The sequence below is a fragment of the Pipistrellus hanaki genome, assembly GCF_964339955.1.
Source record: "Pipistrellus hanaki genome assembly, chromosome: 2".
NCBI lineage: Eukaryota > Metazoa > Chordata > Mammalia > Chiroptera > Vespertilionidae > Pipistrellus > Pipistrellus hanaki.
Genome location: NC_140504.1, coordinates 120891532 through 120908874, shown reverse-complemented (window position 1 = coordinate 120908874; position 17343 = coordinate 120891532). Strand labels below are relative to the sequence as shown.

Here is a 17343-nt window from a genome sequence, read left to right as displayed (position 1 = left end):
TTATTATTGAAAGTGATAGTATGCTTTTTAATTATTTTATTTTTTGTTAATCCTCACCCGAATATATTTTTCCAATTAATTTTTAGACAGAGTGGGAGGGAGAGGGAAACATCGATGTGAGACTCATCGATTGGCTGCCTCCTACACACACCTCAACCAGGGCTGGGGAAACTACAACCAAGGAATGTGCCCTGAACCAGATTCAAACCCAGGACCCTTTATTTAGTCTGAGGGCTGACACTCTATCCATTAAGCCAAACTGGCTAGGGCGATAGTATGCTTTTTAAAACAATAGTTCTTAGAAGTGGATGCTTATGTGGCCTGGGACTGGTCCCAGGTAAAACTATAAACTAGGCCAAGTGTGTTTTTCAGATTTCTTAATTACATTTCAGCACTACCCCCAAAAGCCCTATGTAAAACTGCCTCAGAAAAAGTGACAAAAGGGTGAGAGAGAACATTGGATTTTATAGAAAATAAACTGAAAAGATGTTATCAAGAATCACACATCCCATAAAGCTTTTAAAGACAGATTTATTTATATATAACTGCATGAAATAGAATACAGAAACTTTATTAAAATACTGTATATTACAAATTTTTAATCCAATAAATTCTGTGTTATGACATTTAAGTGCTGGATTCACTTTTAACAGTTGTTTTGTGTATATCAGTAGAATCACCCTGTATGTTACAAAGAGGAGAAACACATGGACCTCAGAAATGGTCCTGTGATTAAACAGTGGATGATATTAATTGTGCATCTGTTTTTAAAAGCTAGGAACTGGAACCTAGATCTCATCTTTGTAGATCAACTGTCTATAATCAAAAAGAACTTGCATATGTTTATTGCTGCCCTTTGAAGAAAATAAGCAGTAAAAATAATTTAAAACAAAAATTAACATCGCTAAGGCTAACCTGATGCTTACCAGTTAAAATAATTAAAATTCACTGCAAAACTTGTGTTCTCTAGGAAATTATGCTATATATACAATGAGATTTGTACATGAATTGGGAAATTAAAAAATTGCTTATAGAAAATTAAAAATCAATAGTATACAATATTTACAGACTGTTAGGTATTATACATAAACATAGTTTTTTTTAAATAATCCTTCAAAACTAAGCCATATTATGTAAACATGCAGTACACATACTCATACAGTGTAGTTTATAGTCTTAACAGAAGGGGAAATTGTATTCACATAACATAGGGTACTTCATCAGATATGCCTTTGTTTTTGTGCATTACCCCTCCAGCATTTATTCCTCCTGTCTTTAAGCTTCACAGTACATTAAGTATTTGGATAGCAAAAATAAATCCCTGATGGTAAACATATTTCTAAAGGTTACATAAATGTCTGCCCTAGTACTACAATATAAAACTAACACTGTTTATACTAGAATCTCTAGTTTACAAGAAAATTAAATTTTAAAATACCACTTTTGTCTTGACTACATTTTTCCCCATTTCAAACTTACTTTTTAAAAAAGAGAGACAAATACCACATCATGAGAATGTAATGAAAGTCATTATTTGTCATCGTCAATAGCAAAATAACTGATTTTTAATAAACCACAGGTGATTCTATTACACTGTCCTTAACGCTGAATCCCCATTAACAGGTGTACCAATCCAGAACCTCACTAGATTCACTTTGAAAAAGTATCTTAACTTACAAGGCACTGAGACATCATTTAGCCTTAAAAATGGTACTGTGGTTTACTAAACGATTCATCAGTAGTCTGTGAGAGTTAACACAATTTGAAAGAGTATTTTAATACCTATCAGGTAAACAATATTTTTGATCTTCAAATAAATACATTTTAGTTGGTTAACTTCAAGATAAAATTGATTCTCTAATCACAGAATGACTAGAGTCAGGAGTTAATACTTTATGGTAGAATCGTATGAATTTTACCAAGTTATAAGACTAAAATGAAATATACTGTGGGATTTCATATTGTTCAACTAAATGTGTAGAGCTTGTGTGTGTGTGTGTGTGTGTGTGTGTGTGTGTGTGTGTGTAGAATGCCAGGATATACAAAAATTCCTCCATTGTAAATGCATCCAATATCACAAATACTAAGAAAGTGTCAACAATTACACTATCAACTCATCCATTATTCAAAGTAAATCATTCTTATTACTATTCAAACAAGTGCCTCTATTTTGCTTTCTATGGAGAAACTTTAGTGTTCCTTCCCAAATATACTTAGTGATGCTGTGCAAATACACTAATTTAGAAACAAAGGAAACTTTTCATCATCAGTAATACTATCAACTTAACATTCATTTATACAAGGCTCTAAAAAATGATGCTTTTTAGAATTTGCCAATATATAATAATTTTGGAGCACAGGTGTTCCTGTTATGGTAATTATGCATTATAGTTCCTCTTTATATATACTTATATTACACTGCTTTCCAGTTTTAGTTGCATACCTAATTGCATTCCTAAAAAGGGGGCAGTCATGTTACTACTGAAGGAAAATGCATAAGGGTGCACTATAGAATCTAAAAAAAATACGTTGAAGGTTCATGCTCTCTTGACTCCAATCCTTAGTATTTATTTGTCTCCTTAGTATCTAGCACATTCTCTTCAAAACTAGCACTTCTGATTCTATTAACAAACTGTACATGTGTTTAAACCACAACATATGACAGCTGTGTGGAGGGAGGGGATTTTTAAGAAATTGCTAAATTGGTTCTCAAATCAAGAAAGGATTATGATAAACAGCTTCAACATTTGTGAAATGAATGTAAAGAATGTGAAGATGAGACCTCTAAACACAGAGGAAGAGGTGGTTACAGTTCACAGTTCAGTTCACTCAGAAATTTGGGTGTTTCCACTAATTTAATAAAGTACTAACTGGTATATCTCCACATTTACTGAAAATACTTTATATATTAAGCACTACTTCCTCTAAAACAAATTCAGATACATTTTTAACATTTTTAGATAATTTATTCAGCAACCTCAAAAGCACTGTATTCCTACACAGAACAGAGGTCCTTAAGTTAGAAGGGCAAACCTACCAGCACCACACACACACACAAGTAATAATGATTTCGAAGCTTTGTGGAAGTTGTCTCACAGGTAAAGAAACCCCACATTCTGGAAACATGCAGGACACATATGCATACAGTGTAGTTTACATTCTTAACACAGGGGGATTGTTCACAGAATGTTGAGTAGTCATGATATGCCTTTGTTCCGTGTGTCACCCCTCCAATGTGTCTTCCTATCTTTAAACTTCCCTCTGCTACAAAATGCTATCACATGTTTGAAAGTTTTCATCATTTTAAACTAAGTAATGTCCTTTTTATCCTGGAGAGTCTCTCTCTAAGATGTTACAAAAAGGAATGACACTTTAGGGAAATTAAAATCAATTAGTAGTCAATTTTAACCACTGAAAGTCTCACTTTGATTATGAAAAGCAGAAATTTACCCAGTGACTCAAGTATTGCCAAAATTCTCTGCAATCTAGGACTACTTGAATTTCTTCAATAACTTTCTGCATTCTTCATATCTTAAAACAAGTAACAACTCTTTGAAGAGGTTCCGATAAGATTTTCTGAGAGAAAATAATTGTAATAGCAAAAGTGAAATAGTTTAAGAAAATATTCTTAGCATCTTGTTACTTCTTGAATTATAAAATGGACTTAAATGTAAAATAACACTATTTTTTTTTTAAGTAAAAGCAAATGAACAGTAGCTGAAGCACCTTGGTCCATGAAGGAAGGACTTGGTAGACACTCTTTTGTTTCCCTATAAACTTTGCACTGCGCTGTGAAGCCAACACCCATGGAGCAGAAGAGGAGACACTTCATCCCTTAAACACACGGTAAGTTGCGTGCAGTAGAGATCCAATGAATGCTGATTGAATGAATGCACGGAAAGTAGCAGGATAAGGTAAAGGAGTAAATATGGGCTACCCCTAACTTTTTCTGTCTTAACTAGTGGTAAACACAATGTGTAATTTAATCCTGCTTGCTCTGGCCATTCTACCACCACCAACCCCTAACATGCTCCTAGATAAGTATCTGCTGAACTTAAAAATAAAGAGGTAAAGAGGAGGTAAAGGAAGCAAGATTGTAAGGGTTATTTTAATTTTCCTTTTAAAAATACATATAGACAAAATGTGGAAATGAAAGAAAACAAATGTATTTTATGAAACAACATTATTAAATAGCACTGCAAAATTAATTTAAAAAATTCTACTGACTATCATTTACTGTCAAACATGTACTGCTTTGCCATTCATGAACAAAATGTTGATAAGCAACAGGTCCTGGGTTCACATTTATGTCTCTGGTTTACAGTCTAGTATTCTCATCACTCTGTCACAATGATGGTAACTCAGGTACTGAAACTCCACTTTGTGGGTAAACTGGGAAAATCAGAATTTAGGGTGCTGGGGTCGAGAAAAAAGACTTGAACTCTAAACTATTGATAGAATCAGGAAGCAAGATGTTGTTCTGGTCTTTTAGGATTTAAAACCATCTTGCTAGCTTTTGGTGAACTCAAGGGCAGGAATCCTATCTTAGTCATCCTTGTACTTCCTATAGAAAATACTCCATACAGCTTTGTACATACATAGTAGGTCCATCAAAAATATTTAAACAATTGAATTAGTTGGTGTGTAAGTGTCTGCTTGGGCATGTTAACATGTCAGCCCCACTCTCTTCACCTTAATTAAAGTTCTCTAAAGACTTTTTCCAACAATGTTCTTTGATTTTAAATTACCCCTGTGCCTTACATCACAAATGCATGATATACAGGGCAGCTCGTTTCTTTATTTCTCACTTAAAGCAAAATTAAACCATTACACTTTTTAGGGGAGAGGAAATACTAAATGTTGCAAACACTTAGTACATTGGGTAACAAACTGTAACACTGTTTGGTAAACATTGAGGTCTACAGTAAGAATAATTAAGCTGCAAGCACTGAATATAGCCATCATTTAGGACTTTCCTTATTCTAGACAACCCATGGAATCATCCTGTGGGCAGATTATTTGCACCTCCTTCATTTGAAGGGTTTCAGCATTTTTTATAGTATAGATGAGGTCCTCTGACTGAACTCTGGCCTATGGGCATTTCTAACCAGCATGTTAACCAGTTTGGGCATATAGGAGTCTCTTCTTTGGGGAACTGATTTCATTATCAGCAATACTTTACTACACATTAAAAAAATAAAGATGTATAAACTGCAGATGCTTTCCTCTGTCCTTCCTGCTTTAATCAAAGAGAGCTTACTGCTAAATCACATACACCTTTTAAGAAGGTGTAACGCAAATACAATAATAACTTTTATCATATCAAAAACAAGGGTCTCCAGCACTATTAAACCAAGAAAAATCTCCCCAAATTAAAAAATCTCAAACATCCTCAAACCCATTTAAAAGATCATTCAGCTGAACAAACTCTCCACTAGAGCATGGATATGTTCCTGGAACAGAAGCTTTCCAACTAGGCTGTGTTCATACATGGCAGCTTGGCAGCTTTGTGTGGGTATATATAATAATACAGAGGTGTATGTGGATATATATCATTACATGTTTTTTTTATCTGTAGGAAAACCACTTTTAAAAAATCTCAACACAGAAATATCTATTAAGACAATTTCATCAATGCATACCATTCAACTATATTTCAAAACATCAAAAGAGTGACAGTTGCACAAATCCCAATGAAAAGAAAACAGCAAAAAAAATAAAATAAAAATCCCCCTACAAGTTAAGAGTACACACACACATACAAACACACACACACAAACACACACATCATAAAGCAACTTGATAATGAGATTAGGACACTCTACAAACTAATTATTAATAATCAAATTATACTTCCATTCTAAGAGTAAAAATGGGATTTTAAATCTCTTTGGTCCACACAGTCACATATTTATGTACCAAGTTATTTTCAGGTTAATTTTTGATTCTGAACCATATGCTCCATATTATCTCACCATGGTAACTTTCTTAAATCACAACATAACCATATGTTAAAAATTTTCATTTTACACATCTTCAATATGTTATTGGTAATTCCTCTTAAAGAATACAAACACTTTAAATTATTGACAGAATAGCCAAACTAAAGAAAGAACAATTAATTCAAAACTAACAGAAAAGGAGAAATCAAATTGATTCGGAAAACTTATGCCTAAATTTAATTTGGAAAAGATCAAAAATATAAAGAACACATGAAATTAATTTCAGGGTTATACATATTTAAATCAATTTTAAGATTCACTTCAAAGATCTCTAAGTGCATAAATGCTAATTGTTGTTTTTTAAAAAAATTTCCAAGCCACAGAATTAGAAAATTCCCAAATTGGCTTTTCTACAGGTAAAAGTAGCTCCCCCTCTCCCACCAACTCCTCAGTGTTTTTTTTTTGTTTGTTTGTTTTTGGTGAAGGAAAAGTGGCGTGTTTAGCAAAGGCCTTAAATTTGAATGGGACCTATTGGAAACCTACTCATTTCTCAGCCAGGTTCTAAAGCAGTGAGGCTGGAGCACAGAGTGTTTTCCTGGACTGCCCTTCACTTCACATTCTCTACAATGGCTCTCCTTTGAGTGAGAACATTTATAATTGTACCTGGTTTTTAAAAATGTCAGTAGGAGAGAAGTTCAAGCAGGTTCTGTTTCCCTTACTTCCTGTAGTCTTAAAAGCAAGTTATTTTGCCAAAATCTCTTAAAATATTTTATACTAAGGACTTTTTCATTTCCAATAAATGCCATCACATTCTAATAACTTAAATAACAGCATAAATCAAGAACTGAACAACTAAAATGAATCACTCAAATGTATTTCAGTACTGTTTTAATACACTGAGATGGACTGCCAGATTTACTAAATTCCTCAATTCTTATTTAGTGAAATTTCATTACCACATATCCAAAGTAAGATAGTTTATTAATCTTCCCAGATAACTTACTATTACTTAACTACAAATGAGGCTTTTTAACAGCCTAATTTAGGCCACTCTTTAAACATAGATAATACTCGAGACTTAAAGACTGCTTACACTTTGTCAAAAATCAAGACATAGGCAACAAGTCGTAGAACCCCACTGAGGAACAGTTATGAAGATGTTTTCTCCATGAGACACAGGGCAAAACTATCTTTAGAGGGTCAAAGAATGCAACATGCACTTCAGACTTGTTTTCTAACAAAATTTATAAGAACATTTTCAAATAATATTTTTATGACACAAACTACAATCAATGTGTTACCCATAAAGTTTTTTAATTCATATCAATAGAACATTTATGTATGATGGAAACTATTCAAAGTATTATTTATGTGCATGAAAAGGATGCACCCTATCGATCTACTTTGAGTCCTTAAAAGAGTTTAGCTAATTTTCCATTAATATTACTTTCCACATAAATTAAATAACAATAATGCCTAACCATATTAAAGCCCTAAATCCCAGAAAAGTTCAACATTAAAAATAAAATAATTTATCTCCTAGTAAACAATTCAGTATTCGGCACTCACACAAGATTTAGAGTTACAAAGTCTCACTACATGACCTGAATTCATGTCAAACATGTTCACAGCACTTGTCTCATCTACATCTACACTTGCAAACTGTCACATGACCAATTTATAAAAAAAGAAGAGTTTGGCACATATATCAATTCTTCAAAATGTCCCTGTAACTTAAACACAACACTGTTAAAAACAATGATTCAACACCAATGTTAACCTGATTGGCAGCTAAACAAGGTGCCTTTTCTTGTAGCTTCTCATAGTGTAATTCGCCTTGCCTGGGATGGAGGCACGTAAGGTGCAGTGCGGTAGTGCAATCACTTGAACACCAGAGGGCAATCTTTCCACACAGCTCTAGGCCTTAAGCTGGGACCTGCTCCTTCCAGGATTCCTGTATAATTTAATTCCCACTTGCTAACAATGCCATTTTCAGAGAATCTGTACATCTGTTTCCTTATGTAAGATCAGACATTTCCACAGAAACCTCAAAGTGTGGCGAGGATCCTTGAAAAGGAGATGATCAATGTCAATACAGTCTGTCCTACGCCCCACACCAGGGCTTCCAAAGGGGCCATGTTCTTCCCTGCTACTCGGTAAATGCCTGCTACTGCTGCACCTGGATGAGACAGGAGGGAGAGAAACAAAAGGGCACATTCATTCATTTAGAACCCATTGCATGACTTTAACTTAAGATCTCTTTTCATTTCATCAAAACTGAGTTAGTCATTGATCATTCTCATTTTATGAATTTTCTATGAAGGAATTTCCATGTGATTGGAAAATAATTAAACTTTATCATACCACATTTACCCACTTAACTTAAAAACAGGCTTTTCTATTCAACACAAAATATATATTTATGCTACAAGTTGCTTGACACAAAATATGTTCATAAAAATAAATAACTTATTATTGTACATAATCTCTCATCTGGGCATTGAACTGGCCATAATTCATCAGCATTTTATAAATATAGATGACAATACACTGACAATTATAAATGATAATACAAAAACTATACAATTTAATGTAGCTTCTAAATTATCCATTTTAATATTAATCATTTTATTTCAGTAAATAAATTAATTCTTAAATATCATAAAATATCAGGATATTTGACTACTTTGTTCTACAATCCAGCATATAAAATTATTTATTAAGGTTATTTGAAGACAACTATGGTATATCTAATAAAAATAGAAGATGAACTTGACGTTTCAGAAAAGATTTTTAGATAATGTGCACTTCCAAGAATAAGAGAATCAGCATTACAAGAAGCCTCACATCCATCTGATTCAACACTTGCCCTTATTAACACAGCATATATAATAATGTATCTAAGTGGATGATTTTAAAAGCACATTTGGAAATCATAAAGAAATATTTAAATTATAGAATGCCATCTAATAGATTGAGATGGCCTTAAAACTATTTTTCTAGAAAAAGTTAACTACATATCCTAGAATGGTCAAATATATAGAAACTAGAGGCTCGGTGCATGAATTCGTGCACAAGGAGGTGTGTCCCTCAGCCCAGCCTGCACCCTCTCCAATCTGGGACCCCTCTCACAATCCAGGACTGCTGGCTCCCAACTGTTCACCTGCCTGCCTTCCTGATTGCCCCTAATTGCTTCTGCCTGCCAGCCTAATCACCTCCTAACCACTCCCCTGCTAGCCTGATTGCCCCTAACTGCCCTACTCTGCAGGCCTGGTCACCCCCAACTGCCCTCCCATGCAGGCCTGGGTCTCCCTCCCCCCCCCCCCCCCAACTGCCCTTCCCTGCAGGCCCAGTCGCCCCTAACTTCCTTCCTCTGCCAGCCTGGTCACCCCTAACTGCCCTCCCCTGGAGGCTTGATAGCTCCCAACTGCCCTCCCTTATAGGCTTAGTCCCTCCCCAGTGCCCTCCCCTATTGGTCTGATCATCCACAACTGCCCTCCCTTGCAACCCTGGTCCCTCCCAACTGCCCTTCCCTGCTGGCCATCTTGTGACAGCCATCTTGTGTCCACATTGGGGCAGCCATCTTTGACCACTTGGGGGCAGTAATCTTGTGTGTTGGAGAGACAGTCAATTTGCATACTACTTTTTTATTAGATAGGATAGAGGCCTGGTGCACAGGTGGGAGCCAATTGGTTTGCCCTGAAGGGTGTCTTGGATTAGGGTGGGGGTTCCCTTGGGGCCTGTTGTGGTTTGCAGGCTAGCCACCCCCCCCCCCCCCCAGCCCCCCAAGTGGAGGCCCTTACCATTATCTGGGATTTATTTATCTTCTATAATTGAAACTTTGTAGCCTTGAGCAGAGGCCAGGGCAGGACAGGAAAGCTTGGCTTCCTCCATTGCCAGCGGCAATACAAGCCTCCTGCTCTCTCTAGCTCCATGGCTGCCGCCATTTCAGTTGGGATTTATTTATCTTCTGTAATTGAAACTTTATAGCTTTGAGTGGAGGCCAGGGCCAACCAGAGTGGGAGGAAGCTTGGCTTCCTCCATTGCCGGGGAAACCCATGCCTCCTGCTCACTCCGTGGCTGCAGCCATCTTGGTTGGCTTAATTTGCATAGCTGCTCCTAATTGGATGATGGGCGCGGCTTGTGGGTGTAGCAGAGGTATGGTCAATTTGCATGTTTCTCTTTATTAGTGTAGATAAGAACAGAAATAAATTATTTGAGGAAACCAAATTTTAATTATTTGACAGAAAAATCTATTCAGAAGAAAAATGTAAATCTGTATGAATTGACAAAGAAAAACCTTAAAACATACGATTTATACAATAAATATAGATAAAACATAAAACAATATATTTTCTTTACTTGTACATATATTCATACGAGGGGGCTGATGCATGAAATTCAGGCAACAGGAGGCCTTCCTTTCCCCCGCTGCCAGCACCGGCTTCCCTCTGGCACCTGGGCCTGGGCTGGCTTCCCTCCAGCCTCCAGCAGGCACCCAGAACCTGGGCTTCCCTTTGGCCCAGCTTTGTCCAAAAGGACATCTGGTTTAATTTGCATATTACTCTTTTATTATTATAGATGCATGCATATGCATGTAGGCACACATGTACATGAAAACAGGATTACATTTGAGAAGAGCACTGGTTTAGGAATGCTACTCAAAAGAGATCCCTGACTCATCCATAATGTTTTAAGTTTCATATGATGAAAACAGTTATATGTCATATATACATAAGTTCCCATTATCTACAGTTTCACTTGCTATGGTTTCAGCTACTGCATACACATACAACTATATGTATGTACTAGTAAAAAAATACATATTGTTTTATGTTTTCTCTTTCTTTGTTGTGGTCAACTGTGGCCTGAAAATATTAAATGGAAAATTCCAGAAATAAACAATTCATAGGTTAAATTGTATGCCCATTTGAGCAGTGTGATGAGATCTCCTGCTGTTCTGCCCAGACGTGGAAATCTCCCTGTCTAGCATCTCTCCACTGCAGGTGCTCTCTGGGCATCAGCCATTTAAGTGGCCTTCTCAGTTATCAGATCCATTGTTGTAGTATCATGATGCTTGTGTCCAAGTCACTCTTATTTTACTTAATTATGGCCCAAAGCACAGCAACTGCTTCTATGAACATCCTTGCATGTAACATCTGGCACACACATGTAATCACTAGTTTCTCTAGAAAATGCCAAATTATTTTCCAAAGTAGTTGTGCCAAAATATGTATATTCCAGTTACAAATCCATATATTTATCTTCTGTTTTTTAAAATTTTGTCCACCTGGTGATGAGAAGCGTTATCTCTGTGATTGATTTGCATTTTCCTGATGTGTCTGATATTGTTTTCACATTACTAGCAATTAAAGTTTCTACATCTATAAAATGCTTGTCAAATATTTTGTCTATTTTGCAACTGGGTCATCTTTTTCTTATGAAATTAATAGGGTTTAAAAGTATATAGTTTGGATATTAATCTTACATATTTATATATGATCTCAAATATTTCCCCCAATTTGTGCTTTAGTTTTCATTCACTTTAAGATGTATTTTGTTGAACAATAGTCAGCTAGAAAATTGCAAACATTATGAAAATTATTTTCTTGGTGAAATATGAGGCTAAGCTATGTGAGAATGAAGACAGAAGTGGGATAGGGTGCTTGGAATAAATGATATGTGTTAGGCATTTCCAATATGATCAATGGCAGAAGGGATGAATTGGGAATAAGAGAAGATCCCGAAAGTATTAAGGGGCTAGCGAAGACTGGAGGAGAAAGCAATATGGCTGAGTTGGTGTCAATATACAGCAATACGACGTGCCTGCAGGGGTGTACTAAGAAAAGGGATTTAATTTCCTCCTCATATTTCCTAAGAGAAAGCAAATATAAAGGTTAAGGCAAATTTAGTTTTACTAGTATATTGATTCTATCACTGTTGTAGTTAGATCAGGGATTTGGCAAACTATACTCTGCAGGTCAAATCTGACCCACCACTGTATTTGTACAGCGTGAAAGCTAAAGATGATTTCTATACTTATAAACAGTTGAAAAAAAATCAAAGAAAGAATACTATTACATGATAAATAAAGATTGTATAAAATTCAAATTTTAAATAATGTTTAATTGGCACACAGTCATACTTCCTTCTGATACTGAGCTATCTTTGCATACCTAGGATAACATGCGTAAGATAATGAGCCTGCACTTTTCTGTTCTTGTGTAGTCTTTACCTTGCTTAGCAGCAAGATTACTTTAGCCTTGGTAAATAAGCTGTGCCCCCAGCTTTTATTCTTTCCAGTTTTTGCAATAATCTGGATAAAATAGAAACTTACTGTTTCTTGGAAGTTTGGGAGATATCTGTAAACCCATTGGAGCCTGGAGTTCTTTGGGGAGAGGAGTATTTAATATTTCAATGGTTTAAAAATACTTATTGTCCAATTCATATTTTCTCTATCTTCTTATGCTAATTTTGATATTTATATTTAGAAATATATAGCTGTTACAAAACTACGTTATTTTAATAATTATTTACCCTATCTGTATTATTGAATCTGTGGTTCTTTTTTTCTTTTTTAAAAAAATATGTTTTTACTGATTTTAGAGAGAGAGGAAGGGACTGAGATAGAGGTAGAAACACTGATGAGAGAGAAACATTATTGATTGGCTGCCTCCAACATGCCCCCACTGGGAATCAAGCCCAAACCTGGGCATGTGTCTTGGCTGGGAACTGAACCTCGACCTCTTGGTTCCTGGGTCAAAGTTCAACCACTGACCCACACCAGCTAGGCTATTTTGTCTAGTTTGTTTTATATTTTACTTTTCTGCCTTTACTCATTTTTAATTATATTTCTAGTAATCTATTTATCTTATTAACTTTGCAAATATTCAGTGTTTTTGTTTTGTAATCTTTTATAAATTCAACATACAAAACTTAGCAGCATTTCTCTACACCAATAAAAACTAAACAATATAGTCAAAAGAGATACCATGCACGATAACCACAGCATTATGAGGTTAAGAAACAACTTAATCAAAATATACAACCTTCCTATGGAGAAAAACATTTTAAACCTCTAACAAAAGATAGAAGTTGATCTGAATAAATAAAGATATATTAATGTTCTTAGATGGATTAATTTAATCTGCCAATTCTTTTCATATTAACTTCTACATTCAATAGTATATATAATATAGTATTATAAAATTAAAATCATAGTTATATTTTTTTAGGAACTCAGTATTTTTTAAAATTTACATGAAAGAATCAATACCCATGAATAGCAATGTTAACCCCAAGTAAAAAAAAAAAAAAAAAAAAAAAAAAAAAAAAAAAAAAAAAAAGGAGAGGGACCTACCCCTATCAGATATTGAGAAATACAGGCATACCTCAGAGATACTGTGGTATTGTGGGTTTGGTTCCAGACCACTGCAATAGTGTATTGCAATAAAGCAGGTCATAACCTTTTTGCTGGTGGAGGGTTTGCCTTCAGTTTGTAAAATAATGCAACATCTGTGAAACACAATAATGTGAAGCATAATAAAGTGAGGTTTGCCTGTACCACAAAATCATAGGGATATAAAATTGGCCTTGCTGCAAGAACAGATAAAAGACTAACAAATCAGAACAGAGATTCAGAGACATATCCATGTGCCTTGAAGGCATATACACAAAAATGATACTACAAATCAATGAGGAGATGTATACTTTAGTGGCTAGTGTCGTGAAAATTGCCTTCATCTCTGGGAGGAAGAAAAGGCACCTAGAATCCTATCTAACACCAAATACAAAGGTAGACTTTAGACCAAGGGGCAAATTATGACCAGAATGCCAGACACCTGAAATGAAGAGATGTTCTAATACATTTAATAATCAGAGAAATGCAAATTAACCAACAATGAGATATCACTTTATACCTCACTATGATTAGACATATATGTGTATGTTGCCAAATGATGATATTACATAGTAACCTAGTTTCTTTCAATATTGGTATTAACTATCTATACTAACTAGAATGAAAAAAAATCAGTATTCTAGAAATGAAATCTAAAAGTAGTAAAATATGAGAGAAACGTATCAATTAATGGCCCAGTGCATGGATTCTTGCATACTGAAAGGAAATTAATTAGAAGAAAGATTCGTGCAGTAATTGCATTACTGAAAGAAATTACATGTCAAAATAGTATATATAATATAGTATTATAAAATTAAAATACAAAATATTTTCATATGTATTGTACATGCACAAGTCAACATTTGTTTTTAAACTGCCAATGCATGTCATATGTACCGGCCAGTTGGTCGGTCGGATGGATGTATGCTCAGTCACTTAGCCTTTTATATATATATAGAATATTTAGTATCTTGTTCAATACAGGTATCCAAGAATTGTTTGCTGCACTGAATATAAAACTGTGAATGCTCTGACACTCACAAATCACATTAGGAAAAGTTAGTTAAATATTCACATTAATTAACTAGTTTTCTTAATTCAAGTGTTTGCAGGCCAGAAAATAAGCCAGAATAAATTTAAATGTTTTCTTCCTAACATTTGTTTACTTAAAATTGTTTCAGACTTATATTTTTGAAGATTTTAACATATAACATTGCAGTTTCTAAATGCATTGGCTTATTATATTCTTGACTGAAGTAAAAGTAGGCAATAAATGTATTGAGGTATATACCACTGAGATAAATTAAAGTAGAATGATATTTCTTTAAACATTTTTTTAAAATATATTTTATTGATTTTGTACAGAGAGGAAGGGAGAGAGATAGAGAGTTAGAAACATCGATGAGAGAGAGTCATCGATCAGCTGCGTCTTGCACACCCCCTACTGGGGATATGCCCGCAACCAAGATACATGCCCTTGACCGAAATCGAACCTGGGACCCTTCAGTCCCCAAGCCGAAGCTCTATCCATTGAGCCAAACCGGTCCCGGCTATTTCTTTAAACATTTATGCCAATAAGCACACACACACATATTCAATACCCCTGAACAAGCTGTTCCTTCTCTCCTCAATTGCTATTTCATAATTCCCACAAGGACACAGAAACACTGGAATCCCTTTCATGCCTCTTTGCATGCCACTAAAGTAAATAGTAATTAATTGGAAGTTTTCCCTCTGCCATAGTCCTAACATTAACTCTTTCTTGTCCAATCCACTGCCACTCTAGCTAAGATGCACCCTCAAGTTCAAATTTTAGTTATTGCCTCTTAATTCCCCTTTCTTCCCTTTCTTTCTCTTTTCTTGCCCATCCTTTCTTTCTTCCTTTCCTCTGCTCTTTCTCACTCACTACATCATACATTCATCCATTCATCTAACCAACCAGCATCTTTTTAGTATCTATTATGTCCCAGGGATACAGCAGTGAGGAAGACAGACAAGGTCCCCACTCTTTCAGAGTTTTCTCTTGATTCCTCATATATCTATCCTAATATGTAAAAACCCAGGGTCCATAACGACTGATGGAAGGCTCAACCAAACACCAGACGTCAGTCCTGCAGGCAACCAGGCCAGTGGGAGGGCAGTTAGGGGTGATCAGGCTGGGGGGGGAGATTGCAGTTGGGGACAATCAGGCTGGCAAGGGGGACAGTGAGGGGCGACTAGGCCAGTGTGTGTGGGGGAATAGTTAGGTGCAACCAGGCTGGCAGAAAGGGTAACTAAGGGGCGACCAGGCCAGCAGGGGTGGCAGTAGGGGATGACCAGGCAGGGGGGTGGGGAGACAGTTAGGGACAACCAGACCAGCAGGCAGATGAGCGATTAGGAGCCAGCGGTCAAGGATTGTGAAAGGGATCCCGGATTAGAGAGGGTTCAGGCTGGGCTGAGGGGACCCCCCATGCATGAATTTCATGCACTGGGCCTCCAGTATATATATAAAAGACTAAGTATCTGTCTGTCCAACCGGTAGCTATGATGTGCACTGACCACCAGTAGGCAGATGCTCAACACAGGAGCTGCCATGAGGCACTCTGGCCATTTAAAAATAAATGGCACCATGGACCTGGCGCTGACAAGCCAACACTCGGTTTCCCCCAAGTGGGACACAGGCCCCACCACCACTACCTCAGAGCACTACCCCATCAAATCGCAGCTAATGCTGCCAAACCCCCATGGCACAAAATGCGACCCACAGCCCAGCCCAGAAATGGTCACTGTGGGTGCCAGGTAATGACATTACGTAGCAAAGCCCGGCTTCCCCTCCCTAGCAACTAGCATTCTTGGAGATTCTTCTTTAGCCCAGGAACACGACTTCCTTCATAGCCAGGCACAAATATTTTATACTTTAACTGAATGTTTGTGAAGCATTTTCCCATGCTTCATCTCATTTGATCCTCACAGAAGTCCTAGAGTAGGTAGATAGGAGACTCAGAATTCTATTTTCTTTTCATTAGCAAGACATGAATAGCGATATTAAAATATTTCTAATTAATTTCCTTTCAATGTGCAAGAATCTGAGCACTGAGACACTGGTATTCTATATTTAGCAATAAGACACATTTCCCCATTGAACTGCTTTGTCCCTTGCCAATTCCACTCAAAAATATCTGTTTGTTTTCCACAGACTGCAGCACTTTATGGCTGGCCTTCCAAAATCCTCTAGGATTTGTCTCCATTTTATCTTTCAAGTTGAATCTCCTACTTCTTCACTATGCACATCCTATACTTCAGCTAAACCTGAGCACATACTTTAAACCTTGCCTATGGCAAAATGGATAAGGCACCTTATGATAAAGTTACTGGTTGAATACAGCAACAACAAAAACCTAATACAAGATAACATAAAAAAAATAAATAGTAAATGAAGGAAGGAAAAATAGGCTCCTCACCACTTCTCACAACTATTTTATGATTGTCTTAGTGCCACAGGACATACCCAGAGACATGGGACAGGGCTTTCTCTTGAGGCAGCGTATGCCAATCACTCTGGGAAAAGGTGATGTGGGACATAAAGGAGAGGCCTTATGCTATAGAAGAAAAGGACCTTCTCTTATTTCTGGGGCTAAGAACCAGCCAGAAAGGAAAAAGTCCTTAGTGGAGAGTCTCAAAACAGATAGAGTAGGAGCAGTGAGCTGCCCCAGACATTTGGAAGTAGACCAGAAGCAAAGGGCAATGCAAGTCTCTGTTACTCAGTGGCACTGACAACAGCACAGAAAAGCAGCCGGTTTCTGGCAGGACCACATTAAGGAAGCCACAGTGGCACCCTCCAGTCTGAACAAGATTCATCAAAGTTCTGCCTCAGCTAGCACAACAGAAACCAGAACTAACTCTTTGAAACCAAGGCTAGAGTTGGAGCCTAAAGACAGTGTTAACAGGAAAGGGTCAGCCATGGTCAGATGGTTCAGCTGGTTAGAGAGTTGGCCTGTACACTGAAAAGTGTCGGGATCCATT

General features: G+C 36.4%; 1 protein-coding gene across 3 annotated transcripts in view; it reads right to left on the bottom strand.

Moving 5' to 3' along the window:
- Positions 1-512: 512 nt before the first annotated feature.
- TMEM170B (transmembrane protein 170B) overlaps positions 513-17343 on the bottom strand; it is a 39107-nt gene continuing 22276 nt past the window's right edge. For 2 of the 3 annotated variants that reach the window (XM_084872769.1, XM_084872768.1), the window contains one exon: positions 513-8121. In XM_084872769.1, coding sequence (XP_084728895.1) covers positions 7991-8121 — 131 coding nt within the window. In that variant the 3' untranslated portion in view covers positions 513-7990. Of the gene's footprint in view, positions 8122-13333; positions 13458-17343 lie in introns of all 3 variants that reach the window. The other variant, XR_014793999.1, reaches the window with a different exon arrangement.